Here is a 16,900-nt window from a genome sequence, read left to right as displayed (position 1 = left end):
AAACCCCTTTGAATAATAAATGGTCCAAATTGAATGATGGATTTAGCAAGCTAAGGATTAAAGGGGAAATCTACTGGCAGCAGCCTGTCATCTTATAGTTTGACAGCTGTAGACCCTATAGTTCCTTGGTTGTTTTCAGTTTCAAGGTCACAGAGACCTTGACCTAGTGGCCCTTCTCCGTAACCTCAAACAGTAAGGGTTGTCTTCTGACCACAGACAATCATCCCATTAAAGTTGAAATCGGTGTAATCAATTATTCTCAAATTATTTATGTAACAAGGACCAACACACAAAACAGTATCCCACTATTGACCAGCAAAGTGTTTCCTGGGACAAAACAGTGTCTTTGAGCACTTTTCTGCCCAAAAACTTTGCAGTTGGCAGACACTTTGCCTAGCGTGATTTCGAACCCTAACGTTTATTCATATGAAAATATGTTAAAAATATATTTGAATGCACAAACAAGTGTATGGCACATGGTAGGAAAAATGAAACAAGAGCTGTCACTATTAGTGACAAATGCCCCCACAGCAACCCTTGGGATTAGATGAACATTTGTGACAGGGTTAGGGTTTGTGACCTTGACCTGAGAGACCCAGGTCATAAGCGCAACACACCTCAATATGATTAATATTTCTGTCAAATTATTTTCAATTCCCCCTATGAATGTAGAAGTTGCAGCTGAGACAAGAATTTACACAGACGCACACACACACGGACAGATGTACAGTGCGATTTTAATAATGATACAAAATATAAATGTCGAAACTTCCTTCATTTAAAGAGGGTGTATGGATAGGGTTAAATGCCTGTTATTTTGGAAGTGGCTAGGTTTCCGGTAACACAGGAAGTGCAAAAGCATTTGCTTATAGGACATGAAAGAACAAGCAGTCATATTTCTTGCGTATTAAAGTTCAATCAAATTCTGTTCAGCTAGGTGTATAAATCAACATTCTTTATTAGTCTTGGTCTTTAGGCAATCAAAAAACAGAAAAAGTATGGGGTTGACTATAATGTAATGAAACTGGTCGTGTGACTGCGACATGTGACGAAAGCGCTAATATTGCATAGGAGACATCAGAAAATACCTTCTTTCACTTTGAAATTCATTTTATCCAACAGCTTTAACATAAAACTTGGAAGCATACAACATAGCTTAAAATCATCCATAAACATTCCCCTTTACAATCAAGCATCAATAAAGCTTATAATTATCTGGCATGAATAGGGCCTTTACTTGTAATGTGGGAAAACATTGGCGGACCACAGTGGCATATCCAGCAAATTACTCCCGTTTTACTGCATTCTGTGAAATTTCAAAGGGCCGTATCTTCTAAATCGGGCATTGTATATTCACATATTCAAACAAAGATACAAGCTGACAGAAGGACAAGGCAGCAACTATTTGCCCCTCCTCTACTCCCATCCAACCTCTCAATAAGCATGTTGATTTTCTGCAGTACTTCCTTCTGAACAATATTATTCAAAAACCTTGCCAAATTTGTATGTCAAAAAGTTTGTACCACTGGTCACTTGCTCTGCACCCACATTTTATTGCAGTGGGAATGAATCTCTTAAAATTGAGAAGCTTGAAATAAGAAATTCACCAGCACCATTATAAAATATATATTGCCAATAGCCCCCTCTATTATTCGATAGTTGAGCTAAAAAGCTGTGTAGCTGTAAAGTAAAATTAATGTTTTCTTAAAGTCTTGACCTTGGCCACGGATATAAACCTTGTCAGACTTTATTGCTCTATCCATTAAATTAGGGCTTTTCTTATACAACTGGTAACTTGTTTATACATGGAAATGCTCTACTTAGTTTGTTTAAAACAGTAGAGATGAAGATCTAATTTGAACTGTATCTGTCCTTTGGCAATGTTGCATAAAGTTTAACCAATTGAATTTACCTTAAGCATGTTATCAATAACCTCAGGTAAGTTACAGGTCTTAAACCACTTTACCTTAACTATACTTTAAACAGGTTAATGAAAATATGCAAATGTCTTAAAGCAAATCTATTTCAAAAATTACTTTTTTTTCAGTATTTTTTTTTTTTATTTTTGAGATACATGACATGGCCGACAGGAAACCAAACACGTAATCAACCTATTTATACTGGGTTAACCAATATTATTGTCAATAATGTAAACAGGGACTGTCTCAAAACACTTGATGCATGACCTTTTATCCCCACAGCTGTTAAGTATGGTAGGTTCTCATGTCAGCCTAACATTTATTGCGATATTGCATGTACAACTGCTTATACAGCAAGTTAAGTAAACATTCATATATCTGCAAACCACTTCAAAAACTGATTATTTAGCAATCGGTTTATGATAAATCTACTTTTCCCCCCTGTTGATGATACATCTAAACTGTAAAATATTTTTAAATGGATTAATTTTTCATATCCTCTTTTAAAAATTTGGATACAGTTAAATTAAAAAATAAACAAGAGGGCCATGAAGGCCCTGTATCGCTCACCTGATCTATTGACCTAAAGATCATCAAGATTAACATTCTGACCAAGTTTCATTAAGATATGGTCATAAATATGGTCTCTAAAGTGTTAACTAGCTTTTCCTTTGATTTGACCTAGTGACCTAGTTTTGACCCCACCTGACCCAGATCTGAACTTTACCTATAGATCATCAAGATCAACATTCTGACCAAGTTTCATTAAGATATGGACCAAAATTATGACCTCTAGTGTTAACAAGCTTTTCCTTTGATTTGACCTAGTGACCTAGTTTTTGACCACAGATGATCCAATATTGAACTCGTCCAAGATGTTATTAAGGGTAACATTCTGACCAAGTTTCATAAAGATTGGGCCAAAATTATGACCTCTATAGTGTTAACAGTCAAATTGTTGACGACTGACGACGGACGGACGGACGACTGACGACAGACACAGGGTGATCACAAAAGCTCACCTTTGAGCACTTTGTGCTCAAGTGAGCTAAAAGAAGTTAGTGATCTCATTCATCTTTATTAGGTACAATACATTTCAGAAAATGTATCAGTTGAAGAAAAGTGTAAATTTGTTTTTGTTTTGTTTTAGATTTAACGTCGCACCGACACAGGATACGTCATATGGCGACTTTCCAGCTTTTATGGTAGAGGAAGACCACAGGTGCCCCTTCGTGCATTGTTTCATCTCGAGCGGGCACCTGGGTAGACCGCCGACCTTCCGTAAGCCAGCTGAATGGCTTCCTCATGAAGAATTTAACGCCCCGAGTGAGGCTCGAACCCACATCGATGAAGGGCAAGTGATTTGAAGTCAGCGACCTTAACAACTCGGCCACGGAGGCCCGAAATTTAGTCTTTTTAGTATTAATAAATAGACACATTCCAAAAAATAACTAGTATCAATCAAGGTAATTTCACGACCCTTAATATAAATCTTTAAAAAAATATAGACTCTTCTGTTGTCACACATTTGTTACTGGGCTCCCAAAGTTGAACTTTATTTCTGATATCACATAAAAAAAAGTCACTAAGTGACTTGCTGTGCAAATCATAACTATTAGCCCTAGGTGCCAGAAAGTTCAATAAGTGTATACTGATAGATATCTATCTTGATAAGACAGAAACTGTTGTCAAAAATGAAGCATGACAAAGTACAAGAGGACAATTTCATCAAAAAGAAGGTACGATTTATGTCACACTCGAAAGTAAAATCTCAGGGAAAACTTGTTGAAAGTTTAATGAAGCTGTTAGAATAATAAATATGATAAGCTGTCATTATGTCAGACACTCGTTGGTTTCAACCCTTTGCTAAATTTCTGCAATGAACTTGTCCATCTTTCAATTTGGACAGTACCATTAACTGTTAAAAGGGGTGCATACCAAACGGTTACTGACTGATGAACAGTGCATATCATGATCAGACTGCACAGATGTGCAGGCTGATCATGATCTATACTGGTCACAAAGGCAGAATCAATTGTGTTTAGCATGGTAAGAGTAAATATAGAGGTAGTTAGAAATCAATTCCAACCTTCCATTCCAACTCGCCAGCCACTGTTCAAACAACTAATGAATGTACAAACACAACGCTGCATAATTTTTTTTCATTTTTATTTGAAGTAGAGTAGTGGACTTTAAAAGTGTGAACACAATCTATATATCAACTATTGGCGTGCAGTCTAGGCAATAGTCAATAATGTCCATTTTTTATTAGAAAAATTTAGTCTTTGTCTTTTAGAATTGCTTCAACTTTGCACGGAGAAGATACGGCCCACCCGATGATCGAACTCATGACCCTACAATCCATAGATTGGCGCTCTCACTACTGAGCTAAGCCAGTGGGTATGAAGTTACAGTATAATCTGTAATTTTGGCAATTCAAAATCAAAGACTTCCATTTCTTACAGTACACTGGAGAATTAAGACACTGACATTAAGGTACACGAAATATAGGGCTTTCAATCTTAGTATTTCTCAACATTTTTCACATATGTATATGTAGCATTTCTATAGAAAAGTTCAATTTATGAAAGTCACACAAAATACTTTACAAATCTGCTTGTTTCTATCTCCTATAAAAGACTGAAACAGTACAACACATTTCAATTAATAGAAAAACTTTTTTTTTCAAATCAAAAACAGCATGAATAACAAAATAATTCTTGCCTTAAAAAATGTACACAAAATATAACTGAACAAAATGTGTAATACTGAGATTTAAACAACAGAAGCAGTATACTGAACCCCTCAACCACAGACATCCGTTGGAGCAAGTTCTAAGGGGTTTAAACAATTATTCGGTTTGGAGGTGTTTCTGCTCTTCTGGGCTTCCCATTTAGACAGGTTTCCCGAACAAGAAAGCTAGTACGAATTACATACGTACAGTCAAAATACAGGTCTTCTGTCCGCATTCAAACATCAGTGAAATAAGTGACAAAGTTTTACATAACTCCCAATTCCAATTAACTATTTTAAACAAATAACTGACAACTTCCCAATACATAAAAGAAGTGAAAAATGATGCATATTTGACAGAGTCTTACATTCTACATATTATCATAATCTTATCTTCATCTAAAAATAGTTGTACAAAGTTCACAAGTATGCCATTTATTGCAAATACTCGACCATGCGAAACAAGTTTAAGTTTTGGAAACTTTTTGCCCTGCGTATATGTATGATTTCACAGTAATTGACAATTACAAGTACCAAACTAGCTTGGGTCTATACAACCAAGGGGTGTATTCTAACTTAAATGCAAAATCTGCTCTGTTTAAGAAAATTACAAAATCTTTATTTAAATAAATATGTAAAAAAAAATACACATTCAGCAGAAAGATATGCAAATAAAGCAAAAATGGAGAAGTATGAGGGCCAACACAGAAAATGTGTATGCTAATAAATAAACGCGATACAACTCAATATACACATAAACATGTTTCTAGGAAACTTTCAACAGAAACCAAATATTATGTAGTTATTTCTAATTTAATCAAAAAAGCATGTATAAAAATTTATATCATCACTGTTCCCTGCCAAAACTGACAACCTTGGTATCTGTGTATTTCAATCAGAACAGCAGAATTAACATAATGCATTTATCCTATGTATGAAATGATGAAACCTCTAACAACATTGCATAAAGATAGGCCAAAAAACGGAATTATAACATTGTCATGGGCAGAGATGAACAAATTTTGTCTATAAACAAGAGCTGTCGGAGGACAGCAACGCTCGACTATTCAACAGCCTTGTCAATTGAATGAATATAAAAGTCGGGGCATAATTCTGTAAAAATGGGAAAAAGAGTTATGGAACCTTCACAGTGCTTATCAGCTCATGACAGTTAACAAGTGTGAAAAGTTTCAATCCATTCCCATTAGTGGATACTGAGAAACCAGCTTACATACAAAAAACTTAACCAAAAACTGCTAAGTCAGAAAAAGGGGCATAATTTTGAAAAAATGCAAAGTAGAGTTATGGGACCTGCACAGTGCATGTCAAATTATGACAGTGAACAAGTGTGTGAAGTTTCAATACATTCCCATTTGTGGGTACTGAGATACCAGCTTACATACAAAACCTTAACCAAGAATTTCTAAGTCGAAAAAGGGGCATAATTTTGTAAAAAAACAAAATAGAGTTATGGAACCTGTGCCATGTAGGCCAGTTTATCACAGTGAATAAGTGTGTGAAGTTTCAATCCATTCCCACAAGTGATCACTGAGATACCAGCTTACATACAAAACCTTAACCAAGAATTTCTAAGTCGAAAAAGGGGCATAATTTTGTAAAAACGAAAAATAGAGTTATGGAACCTGTGCAATGTAGGTCAGTTTATCACAGTGAATAAGTGTGTGAAGTTTCAATCCATTCCCACAAGTGGTTACTGAGATACCAGCTTACATACAAAACCTTTACCAAGAATTTCTAAATCGAAAAAGGGGCATAATTTTGTAAAAAAGCAAAACAGAGTTATGGAACCTGTGCAGTGTAGGTCAGTTTATCACTGTGAATAAGTGTGTGAAGTTTCAATCCATTCCCACAAGTGGTTACTGAGATACCAGCTTACATACAAAACCTTAACCAAATCGGGACGCCGACGCAGACGCCGACACTGACGCATGGGTGAGTCCAATAGCTCACTATTCTTTGAATAGTCGAGCTAAAAAACTACAATTTTCACTTTAAAACAAAACTGTCTGTTATGTTTTGTTAAACTAAAATTTGTACATATTGAACATTATTTACCAATAATTACAGCAAGTCAGTATCTGAACACAGGCTACATATTACATCACAGATTTTTCAAATTTTAAACATGGTTTTTGCAAAAAAAATCTGCAGCACTAAGAAATCCACCAATCAAAAATTAATACGAGAGCACTTTGATGCACTAGAAATTTGTTAAATGTTCATTCTACAACATGTAAAACCAGTAACAAAAATAAAAACAAAAATTGCCAATTAAGAATCTATTTTACAAAAAAAAAATCACAATTCATACACACTAATCTCACAGAAAACAACAAAGTGAATTGTTTATTCACATAATTCATTTGTCTGCACCAGAGTTACACAATATATTTACACAATGTCTAGGTGTAAGCTGCACTTTCACCAACATGATTCCATTTCTACTATTGTTTTACAACAGGTATTTTCCTGCACTAGCTTGAAATGCCCATAACCAATCATGTCAGATATTGCAGTCACATGACCTGCCATCATGTGACCTGTCCAAGGCAGCCATTTTGAAAGAGGTAAATCACAGAACAGCTGGTTTTATTCGCCCGCCATCGCCCTCAGAGACAAATCGTTTTCGGCCCCTGGAAAAATACACAAGAATATATTTTTTGTTGAAATGTAAATTATGAAATTCATGAAATAATTCAAAGCTAATCACTAAATCTTGCAAAATGTTTTTTAAGATTATCTAAAGTAGTCCTGCCTTTATAACTGCTGATGTGCAATAGCTTCACAAAACAATCTGAAATACTTCCATGGCATGATTATCCAAAACTACAGTAATTGATCTACTGTATACCCTAATAACAACTGCAGTATATTCACTGTAAACTAACTGAATTCAAGGAAGTTGAGTCAGTCTATTTGACTCAGCAGGGAGTGCAATCTATAGATTACGATAGTTTCAAGTTTAATCCCCCGAGTTGTACGTTTTCTGGGACAATCAAATAAGACCTTTGTTTCTGAAATTCATCATTCATTCCCCACCTCTGAGTCTTTTTGCAGATTTGCAGGTGTTGCACATTTCATTACCTCTCATGAACAGACTCAATCAAACCGAGTCTGCTATTATTCTTCTTGGTTGCATTCTTTGCTTCCAAAGGATCTTTTTACAGATTTTATTGTGAATGTAACAGTTACATGAAGAGAACAGGTTCAAACTGGTAAAAATCACAATTTAGGTTAACTGCCCACTTGAACAGTAATAAAAACTGTTCTAAATGGTGATGTCTCCGAACAAGCAAGCAAAAAAGAAGAAATTAGTTTAGACAAATATACTTCTCACATCTGCATACAAGTGTTTACGAGAGCACTGCCTTGCAGGTGCAGACGTTCATCTGATTTTTTGTCTCTGTATAACAGAAATATTGCCCTACCCATAATTTTCTAAGTCCAAAAGGGGCCATTATTCTTGCAAAAAGCAATGTAGAGTTACGGTACTTGCTGTGAAGAGTCAGCTTTTAATGGCGAATAACTGCTCCAAGTTTTAAAGCAATAGCTTCGACCGTTAAGAACAAAGTTGACCTAAACGCAAAACTTAACCAAGAAATCTGATATTTTCTAAGTCCAAAAGGGGCCATAATTCTTGCAAAAAGCAGAATGGAGTTATGTTTCTTGCTGTACAGAGTCAGTTTTTTATGGTGAACAAGTGTTTCAAGTTTTAAAGCAATAGCAACAAGAGTGCAAGAATGTCACAATATACGCCCGTCACAGCAAATTTCTTTACTCTAGCACCTGTATTTGCAAATGGAATTTTAATTTTGTGGTTGTTTAGTAATAACTAAGTGTTTTGTTTTTCTAAGTCCACAAAAAAACTCCTTACCAGGTAGAGATACCTTAAAATACACCTAAAATTGGAAAGTAACATCTATGTTGTACCACAGAAAAGTGGTCTTGGTTTTTCCCTACGGTCAATTATAAAAAAGTTACAATATAAGTTATTTATAGTAACAACTAAGGGAAGTTAATCTTAAAAAAAAAAAAAAAAAAAAAAAAAAAAATCAAAAAAAAAATTGTAAGTCCACACAAAAATCTTTACCAGGTAGAGACTGGTCAAAATACACCTCAAAATTGGATGTAGCATGCATGTTGTACTACAGAAAAGTGGTCTCGATTTTTCCCTACGACTAGTAACGAAAAAGTTACAATATAAGCTATTTATAGTAACAACAAAGGGAAGTAATTCTAAAGAAGGGAACTGCGCATGACACTTCGTCTCATGATGGTGTATAATTGTGTCAAGTTACATCAAAATCCCTCCATGCATGAAGAAGAAATGCTTCGGACTAAGTCATTCTTGTATCCGACCTTTGGCCTCTAAGTGTGACCTTGACCTTAGACCTAGGGACCTGGTTCTTGCGCATGACACTACATCTTGTGGTGGTGAACATTTGTGCCAAGTTATATCAAAATCCCTCTATGCATGAAGAAGAAATGCTCCGGACAAGGTTTTCATTCTTGTATCCTTTGACCTCTAAGTGTGACCTTGACCTTAGACCTAGAGACCTGGTTCATGCGCATGACACTCCGCCTCATGGTGGTGAACATTTGTGCCAAGTTATATCAAAATCCTTCTTTGCATGAAGAAGAAATGCTCCGGACAAAGTTTTCATTCTTGTATCCTTTGACCTCTAAGTGTGACCTTGACCTTAGACCTAGGGACCTGGTTCTTGCGCATGACACTCCTTCTCATGATGATGAACAATTGTGCCAACTTTCATCAAAATCCCTCTATGCATGAAGAAGATATGCTCCGGACAAAGTCATTCTTGAATTTGACCTTTGACCTCCAAGTGTGACCTTGACCTTAGACCTAGGGACCTGGTTCTTGCGCATGACACTCCGTCTCATGATGGTGAACAACTGTGCCAAGTTTCATCAAAATCCCTTCATGCATGTAGAAGATATGCTCCGGACAAGGTCTGTGGACGCCGCCCGCCCGCCCGCCAGGGGCGTTCCCATAATACGTCCCGTTTTTCAAACGGGCGTATAAAAAGCAGGATAGAGTTATGTTTCTTGCTGTACAGAGTCAGCTTTTGATGGTGAACAAGTGCTGCAAGTTTTAAAGCAATAGCTTTGATAGTTTAGGAGAAAAGCTGACCTAAACATAAAACAACCTAGAAATCTGATTTTCTAAGTCCAAAAGGGGCATAATTCTTGCAAAAAGCAGAATGGAGTTATGTTTCTTGCTGTACAGAGTCAGCTATTTATGGTGAACAAGTGTTTCAAGGTTTAAAGCAATAGCTTTGATAGTTTAGGAGAAAAGCTGACCTAAATATAAAACTGAACCAGGCAACGCAGACGCCGATCAAGTGATGACAACAACTCATCCTTTTTTTTCCTCCAAAAAGTCAGACGAGCTAATAAACTATTGGTGTAAAAATACATTAACTGTAAACCTAGATATTGCACTATATATATGTGACATACCCTCTAGGAAGATCTCGGTAGGTTTGTGCAGACATGACGCTATCACGGTGACACATCTCACCAAACCTTTCTAGTATCACATAAGCATTTGGGACGTCTAAATTGATATCTGGCATGTTATCAAACACTCGCTTAAATCCCTGAAGGAAAACAAATGAATATGATTCCAAAAGGACAATACAAAATTTTGCAAAATTGATTTTTTGGTAATTTTTTCGTATCTTGAACCTGTACATGTTGGTGCAATTTGTTTCCTTGTAAATTTCCGCGTGTTTTGTTACCTCAAGAACTGTTCTAAATGGGTTAATGGGTTAAACTATAAACATAAGTTAAGTTATTACATTCCCACCTTAATGCTCTTCTTCCACAGTTTGGAAACTGTTAACTTATCTCAAGATACAAATAATAACATACAGTGCTTGTAATTTTGCTCTTTCCACACAGCTAATTGCTGAAAGAATGTCTTTTATAGTTATGTGTGAATTCAAGCAGTTTTCTTCAAAAGTAAGTTATTTTTCAGGTATATTTCAGAATAAGAATCAGAATCAATTGCAAAGTTTTCAAAGCCTAGCATCAAATTCAAGGACTTTTCAACGATTGTGCATACATGTTTAGTGAGCTCTAATGTAAGTTCTAAGTGGAAAAGAGCCGATAAATCTGTCTCGCGGCAGTATTAAAGATGGTACAATAATGGGTAAAATAACACTATAACTACAATTTACCTGAGACATTTGTTCCGGAGTGATGATACACGCCTCACTAAGTGACAGAAGAAAGTTCATCATTCTTTCAGCAGATCTCTCTGTGCCATCCTCTATCACCATCACTGTGGCCTGTATTGTAATTGATACACCACATGTTTATCATTGTAATACTATCTTCACCAAGGTAAATTATATCTCATCACTTCCATGTAAAAACTATCAAATATATTTTTTGCTGGAAAGACTACAAAGCGAATTAAATTTAGTTAAAACCTTGAAATGAACTATCTGTCTGTTAACACTTCAAATTTATTACATGTTTTTCAGTGAAGTATTGAGTATTAAAGTGAAATATATCTGGTATTTTCACAGTATCTTACAAGTAAGATCAAAATATTTTTCACTCATGAACACCATATCTTACATTTTCACTTGTGAAAATATTGCATCTGGTGTTCACTCAACAAATATCCTCTACATCTTTCACTTTATTCAGTATTCGCACCCCCTCCCCCCTCAACCCTTCTGCCCCAGAGTTTCCTGTCACTAGCAGAAGCCATTATTATTTTCTACCAAATATGATTATTCTTACTGGAACAGTCATTTGTAGATATCTCAATACTGCCATCACAAATGAGCCATATTGGATTTCCCTAACATCTGTCAGTACTTGTTGTTTTTAAGTAGTTCTCCAACATATTTGCATAAATGCATCTGTGACGTTTGCATACATGGTTAAGTTCATGTAAGATGACTGATAACATCCTCTTAAGTAAATTTTCATATAACTTCATTTCAGCAGAAACATTTACAGTTTAACAAGCAAATTCGATGAACTGGAATCCCCCGCCGAAAGGGTCAGAGTTGAGGAACGGCAAAAAAATATATCCTGCAAAAGGTTAAGAATGTTACCAAGAAGCAAATAATTTCATTAGTCAAATCAAATTAAAAGAAAATGAATGGTTTGTTTGGGTGGGGGGGGGGGGGTGAGGATACAACAGTTTACATGTTGATTATAAATATTGGTAGAAAACGAAAAATGAAAAAAAAAAAAAAAAAAAAAAAAAAAAAAAATGGGGGGGGGTGAGTGAGGGGGAAGGGGGTGACCAGGTGTAGGTACACAACATCACATGTTTATAATAAATGTGCATGGAAAAGAATGGAAGAAGTTTAATGAAATTCTTCCAATTGGTTGGTTTGTTATGTACAGATCTGTGGATTTTTAAACAATTAAAGGGCAATAACTAAATGGAAAATTGACCAATTGAAAAAAAAAACTTGAAGGGCATCGTCGCAGTATCTTGGTTCATGTCTATTTCAAGTTTGATGAAATTCTACCTGCTAGTTACTGAGAAATGGCTGCAGCGGACATTTTTCATTAAATCAAGGGCAATAACTCTGAGGGAAATTATACCTATCAAAAAAAAAAACTTGACGGGCATCAGCGCGTATTTTGGGTTCATGTCTATTTCAAATTTGATGAAATTCTACCTGTTAGTTACTGAGAAATGCTGCAGACAGACATTTTTTATTAATCAAGGGCAATAACTCTGAGGGAAATTGACCAATCAAAAAAAAAACTTGACGGGCATCATCGCAGTTGTTGGTTCATGTTTATTTCAAGTTTCAGAAATTCTACCAAGTAGTTACTGAGAAATGGCTGCGGACGGACGGACTGACGGACGGACTGACGGACGGACAACGCCATTTCAATACCCCCCTCCCGATTTCATCGGCGGGGGATAAAAAGCTACAACACAATAACAATTACCTCATAGACTAGTTCATGATGGAAATGAGGTACTTCTAACTCCTGCAAACAACGTGTTGCCTCCTTGATATCACTGGATGACAGGTATTCCTTCAGTAATAACACCATCTGTAAATATGTCAACTTTATGTTTTACAATCTTTTTTGAATAGTGGAATATATGACGGGGAACAAAGGAACTATCAAGCAGGCCTTAACACTAATTCCGCTTTTACGTATAAAGGTGATACACAAATCAACTACATTTGTATATAGATGTTCGTTATGGGTCATTTACAGCACAAGTCATCTTGCATCCCCAGGTACTAGATTTCCAGCACAAAGCCTCCTCCAGTATGCAAGAATCTGCTTAATACAACTGTGGCCCAATACTTGGCTTTTTATGATAGTGGCTAGATACTCTGCATTATAGACTTTGGCTTGATATATATTATATGCCTTTGGCTCGATTTTCTGCTCTCTTGGCTCGATATTCTGCTTTAAATGACTGCAAGATACTCAGGTCTACATGATTGTGGCTAGATATTCTGCTTTATATAGACAGTTTTAGCATGAACTGTAGTTTCACATTACCATTACAGCAAAAAAAAACTTTGTTGGAAAATCACTGCAACATTGTTGAGGGGAGGTTGTTTCCCTTTATTGTTATGACAAAATAATAATAAACTACATACATAATTATGTTTCCACTGTTTCTTTTAAGTCAATGTGTAAAGGACATTACATGGGACCACAATCTAAAGTCACATCCCAAAGAACATAACATTACAGTAACTTTCCGTGAAGAGAATAAGCCTACTGTGGGGAATCGAACCCACAACCCTATGGTTGTGAAACCTGTGCACTAAATACAAGCTATAAAGGACTCTGCAGTCAATTAGACCTTACCTGTTTGATTAAATATTTGACAGGTCTGATACCGCCGCCTGTGCCCCAGATGTTGTCCAATCGGACAATGCCATGTTTCTGACTGAGAAGAAGCTCCGCCTTCTCCAGGGCTTCTTGTTTAGCTTCATTATCTACTGAACCTTTATATGTCTGGATATATTTTGGTGGCAAACAATCGTCTGCAACAGCTCGAGCAAGGAACATGCCAAGTACCTAAAATAAAATCTAATTTTGTTTTCATCCACCTGTTTTTACAAATATTCGTTCAACTGTGTTAAAGATAAGGATATACCCATTAGCCCTTGGATGTCAATTATCAGGAAGGCAAGTCAAAATGTTAAATTTCAGGTTCATAATATATTATTAATTTCTGTAAGCATCAAATCTTACACCAGTGTAAACTGTGTTATTAAAATGACACTCAAAGTGTTTAGTTGTATAGTACAGAATATGTCAATTTCTAAGTAATGTGCAAGTACATATCTGAACAAGATGATGTCAGAGTGGGCAAGCTAACATAGTATCTGGCTTGCCATGTAGGCAACTTGGTCAGAAAAATGAAATGTTACACTGTTCAAATTCAAAAGATTCATTCAAACGAAAAGTTTCTTTTCTCAGTTTCACACAAAAAGTATACTTTACAAGTTCAATTGAATTACAGGTAATAAAGGAATATACGAAAAATACTTGTTATTTTGTTACAATCAGATGACACTTCAATCAGTCTTAATAAAAAGCTACTTTTAGCTGAACTGGAGACCTCAAGTCCTACCAATTGTTCATACATTCATATGCCTGTTACCAAGCACAACCAACAACTTCAGCAATCCAGATACATATATATTGTTTACACAAAAGAAAATTTCACTGAAACTGAGATGGAGATAACCCCATCCAGGGAGGCCATGTATAATTAAATATATTAAATAGAGATGAGATACCAAAATGCACAAAGCCAGGAATTAAACAAGAACTGTCACTATTGGTGACAAATGCCCCAAGAAGCGTGCCCAAGAATTCTAGTTGTCTGCGCAAAAAATCACACATCTTTTAGTGACCTTGACCCGAACAATATGGTTAACATTTGTGTCAAATTATTTTCAAATCCCTTGATAAATGGCAAGAGTTATGGACTAGACAAGAAACACATTTGACTTCTAAGTGTGACCTTGATCTTGAAGCTAGGGGTCTGGGTCTTGTGCAAGACACGTTGTCTCATTATGGTGAACATTTACGCAAGTTATTTCAAAATCCCTTTATGGATGGCAGAGTTACAGCCCACGGATGCACGCACGGACAGTGCGATTTTAATATGCTCACCTTCGGGGGCATAAAAACTCAGTCAATGGCAATACAGAGTATGATCCAGAAGACCTATAATTGGTTTAACTTTTTTAAAAAGCACATCTTCTCATTGTTGTAAATTTGTCTATTACCTTTGGAGCCTCAGGTGAGTCAATAACAAGATCTGCAAGCGTGTTGAGCAAATTATCAAAGCCTTTCTGTATGTCTTTTGCTGTTAAAACTCTACTATACAAGTCTGAGATGAGAATGGACACAAGTTCACGGTGGCATGCTTTGCGATCTAACGCCAAACTCACTGCTAACTCGACTATCCTCGGCTTCATCTTTGAGATGTTCATTTCCTCTAAACTAGTCTGAAATTGACGGTACTATATATAAAAAACAAGTTCTAATCAGTTTGAGTTTAATACAGTTTTTCTTAACAGTATTTATAAAATGAAATATTTTCATTATTAATAAGAGTTGGCAGGACAACAGCACAACACTTGACTATTCAACAGCCTTATGATACTGAACTGAATTAATACAAAAGTTGAAAATAGGGCGTAATTTTGTAAAAATGCAAAAAAGAATTATGGAACCTGTACAATGCATGTCAGCTCGCCACAGTGGACAGAGTGTGAATCAATAGTGGGTACTGAGACACCAGCTTACATATAACAAACAACCAAAAATAGCTATTCATGTCCAAAATGAGGTGTATTTTTGTTAAATGCAAAACAAGAGTTATGGAACCAGTGCACTGCCCGACAGTTCATCACAGTGAATAAGTGCATGAAGTTTCAATACATTCCCACAACACTCAAACTGTTTACTGAAATACCAGCTCAGCTTACACACAAAAACTTTACCAATCTGGACGCAGACACCCAAGCTGACAAATGGACGAGTGCAACAGCTCTACCTTATTCATCAAATAATTGGGCTAAAAATCTTAAAGATATTCTGCAAAAATTTACAGTGATATGTACACTTTATACAGAAATACTTGTTCGGATGAATGGTGGAAAATGGGGTATCTGTTTCTTTAATAAGTTCCAATCATTTTGCACTAAACCCTCAAAATTTAACTTCATACTTGTATGGGTATAAGTGTGTACTGGGATATTAATTATTGGACAGACAAGACTTTAAATACAAATTTTAAGAGACCTATATAGATAATACCTAACTTTGCAGTATACACATTTTCTGGGCCTATTCTAAATTCTTTCCTTCAGAGTGAGACAGGCATTAATATTCACATGCTGTAATATCTTGCCCCTACTAATATATTTTAAGACTTTTAAGTCAGCTTGAATATGATGTTCATGACATTTAGATATTTCCATTTCTAGAAGGTATTTCTTTAGACAGAAACTCCATAAATTGACACAAGGTCTATTATTTCTATTTTACACAGATCAATGGATGGCAGAAATTATGAGACAGTTATACCTCAACTTCTTTTGTTATGCTGTGGTCAAAGTATTCTAACAAAACTGGTGCCACAATACGGTCAAATTCCTCTGCTGTCACAACTGGTTCTATTTTCTCCACAACATAATCACCCTGAATAAAATGAAGAGAATAATGTGCAACACTTGGTTGTATGTCCAAACAAAAACAACAACTGAACATGTTCATTTAAAGGTGGCACAGCAGGGATCCAATTAAACTTTTTTTTTCCACTAGCAAATATTTGTTAGTGCCATATTTTTCCACTAGCAAAATGATCGGTTCCACTAGCAATTATTTAAAAGCTGTTTACGTGCTAAATTTTAAGTTGTTTTGTTGTTGTTTGATTTCATATAAAAGTTTGCGGTCCGGACAGGCTGTGGACTTTCTGGTTTTGCAAGTACGATACAAACCGAAGTACTTAATGATTCTTTGAACTTTTGGTGGAAATTTAAGTTTTAAGTTTTTTGGGGTCACGGGCCCATTTTTGTGCTTTTTAGATCCTGGGGGCCCTTTTGGGGCCCAAGGAAAGTGTTATTTTCCCTCATTTAACAGAACAATGCAAATTACAGACCAAAATGAAAACAAAATAATAATATTAATATTGCCTAGACGTTAAGATTTCTGATAATACTATTTTT

The 16,900-nt window shown here is 35.8% G+C and overlaps 1 protein-coding gene across 1 annotated transcript; it reads right to left on the bottom strand.

The window, feature by feature from the left end:
• Positions 1-4,071: 4,071 nt before the first annotated feature.
• On the bottom strand, positions 4,072-16,457 carry LOC123546635 (programmed cell death protein 4-like). Its single transcript, XM_053550956.1, has 7 exons — positions 16,260-16,457; positions 14,954-15,175; positions 13,518-13,730; positions 12,630-12,737; positions 10,877-10,987; positions 10,155-10,294; positions 4,072-7,306 (listed from the first exon to the last, which is right to left on the bottom strand). The coding sequence occupies exons 1-7, from the start codon at positions 16,446-16,448 to the stop codon at positions 7,246-7,248; spliced, it is 1,044 nt and encodes a 347-aa protein (XP_053406931.1). The 5' UTR covers positions 16,449-16,457; the 3' UTR covers positions 4,072-7,245.
• Positions 16,458-16,900: the final 443 nt, after the last annotated feature.

The sequence above is a fragment of the Mercenaria mercenaria genome, chromosome 9 (assembly GCF_021730395.1).
Source record: "Mercenaria mercenaria strain notata chromosome 9, MADL_Memer_1, whole genome shotgun sequence".
Taxonomy (NCBI): Eukaryota; Metazoa; Mollusca; class Bivalvia; order Venerida; family Veneridae; genus Mercenaria; species Mercenaria mercenaria.
This window is presented reverse-complemented; position numbering and strand designations above follow the sequence as displayed.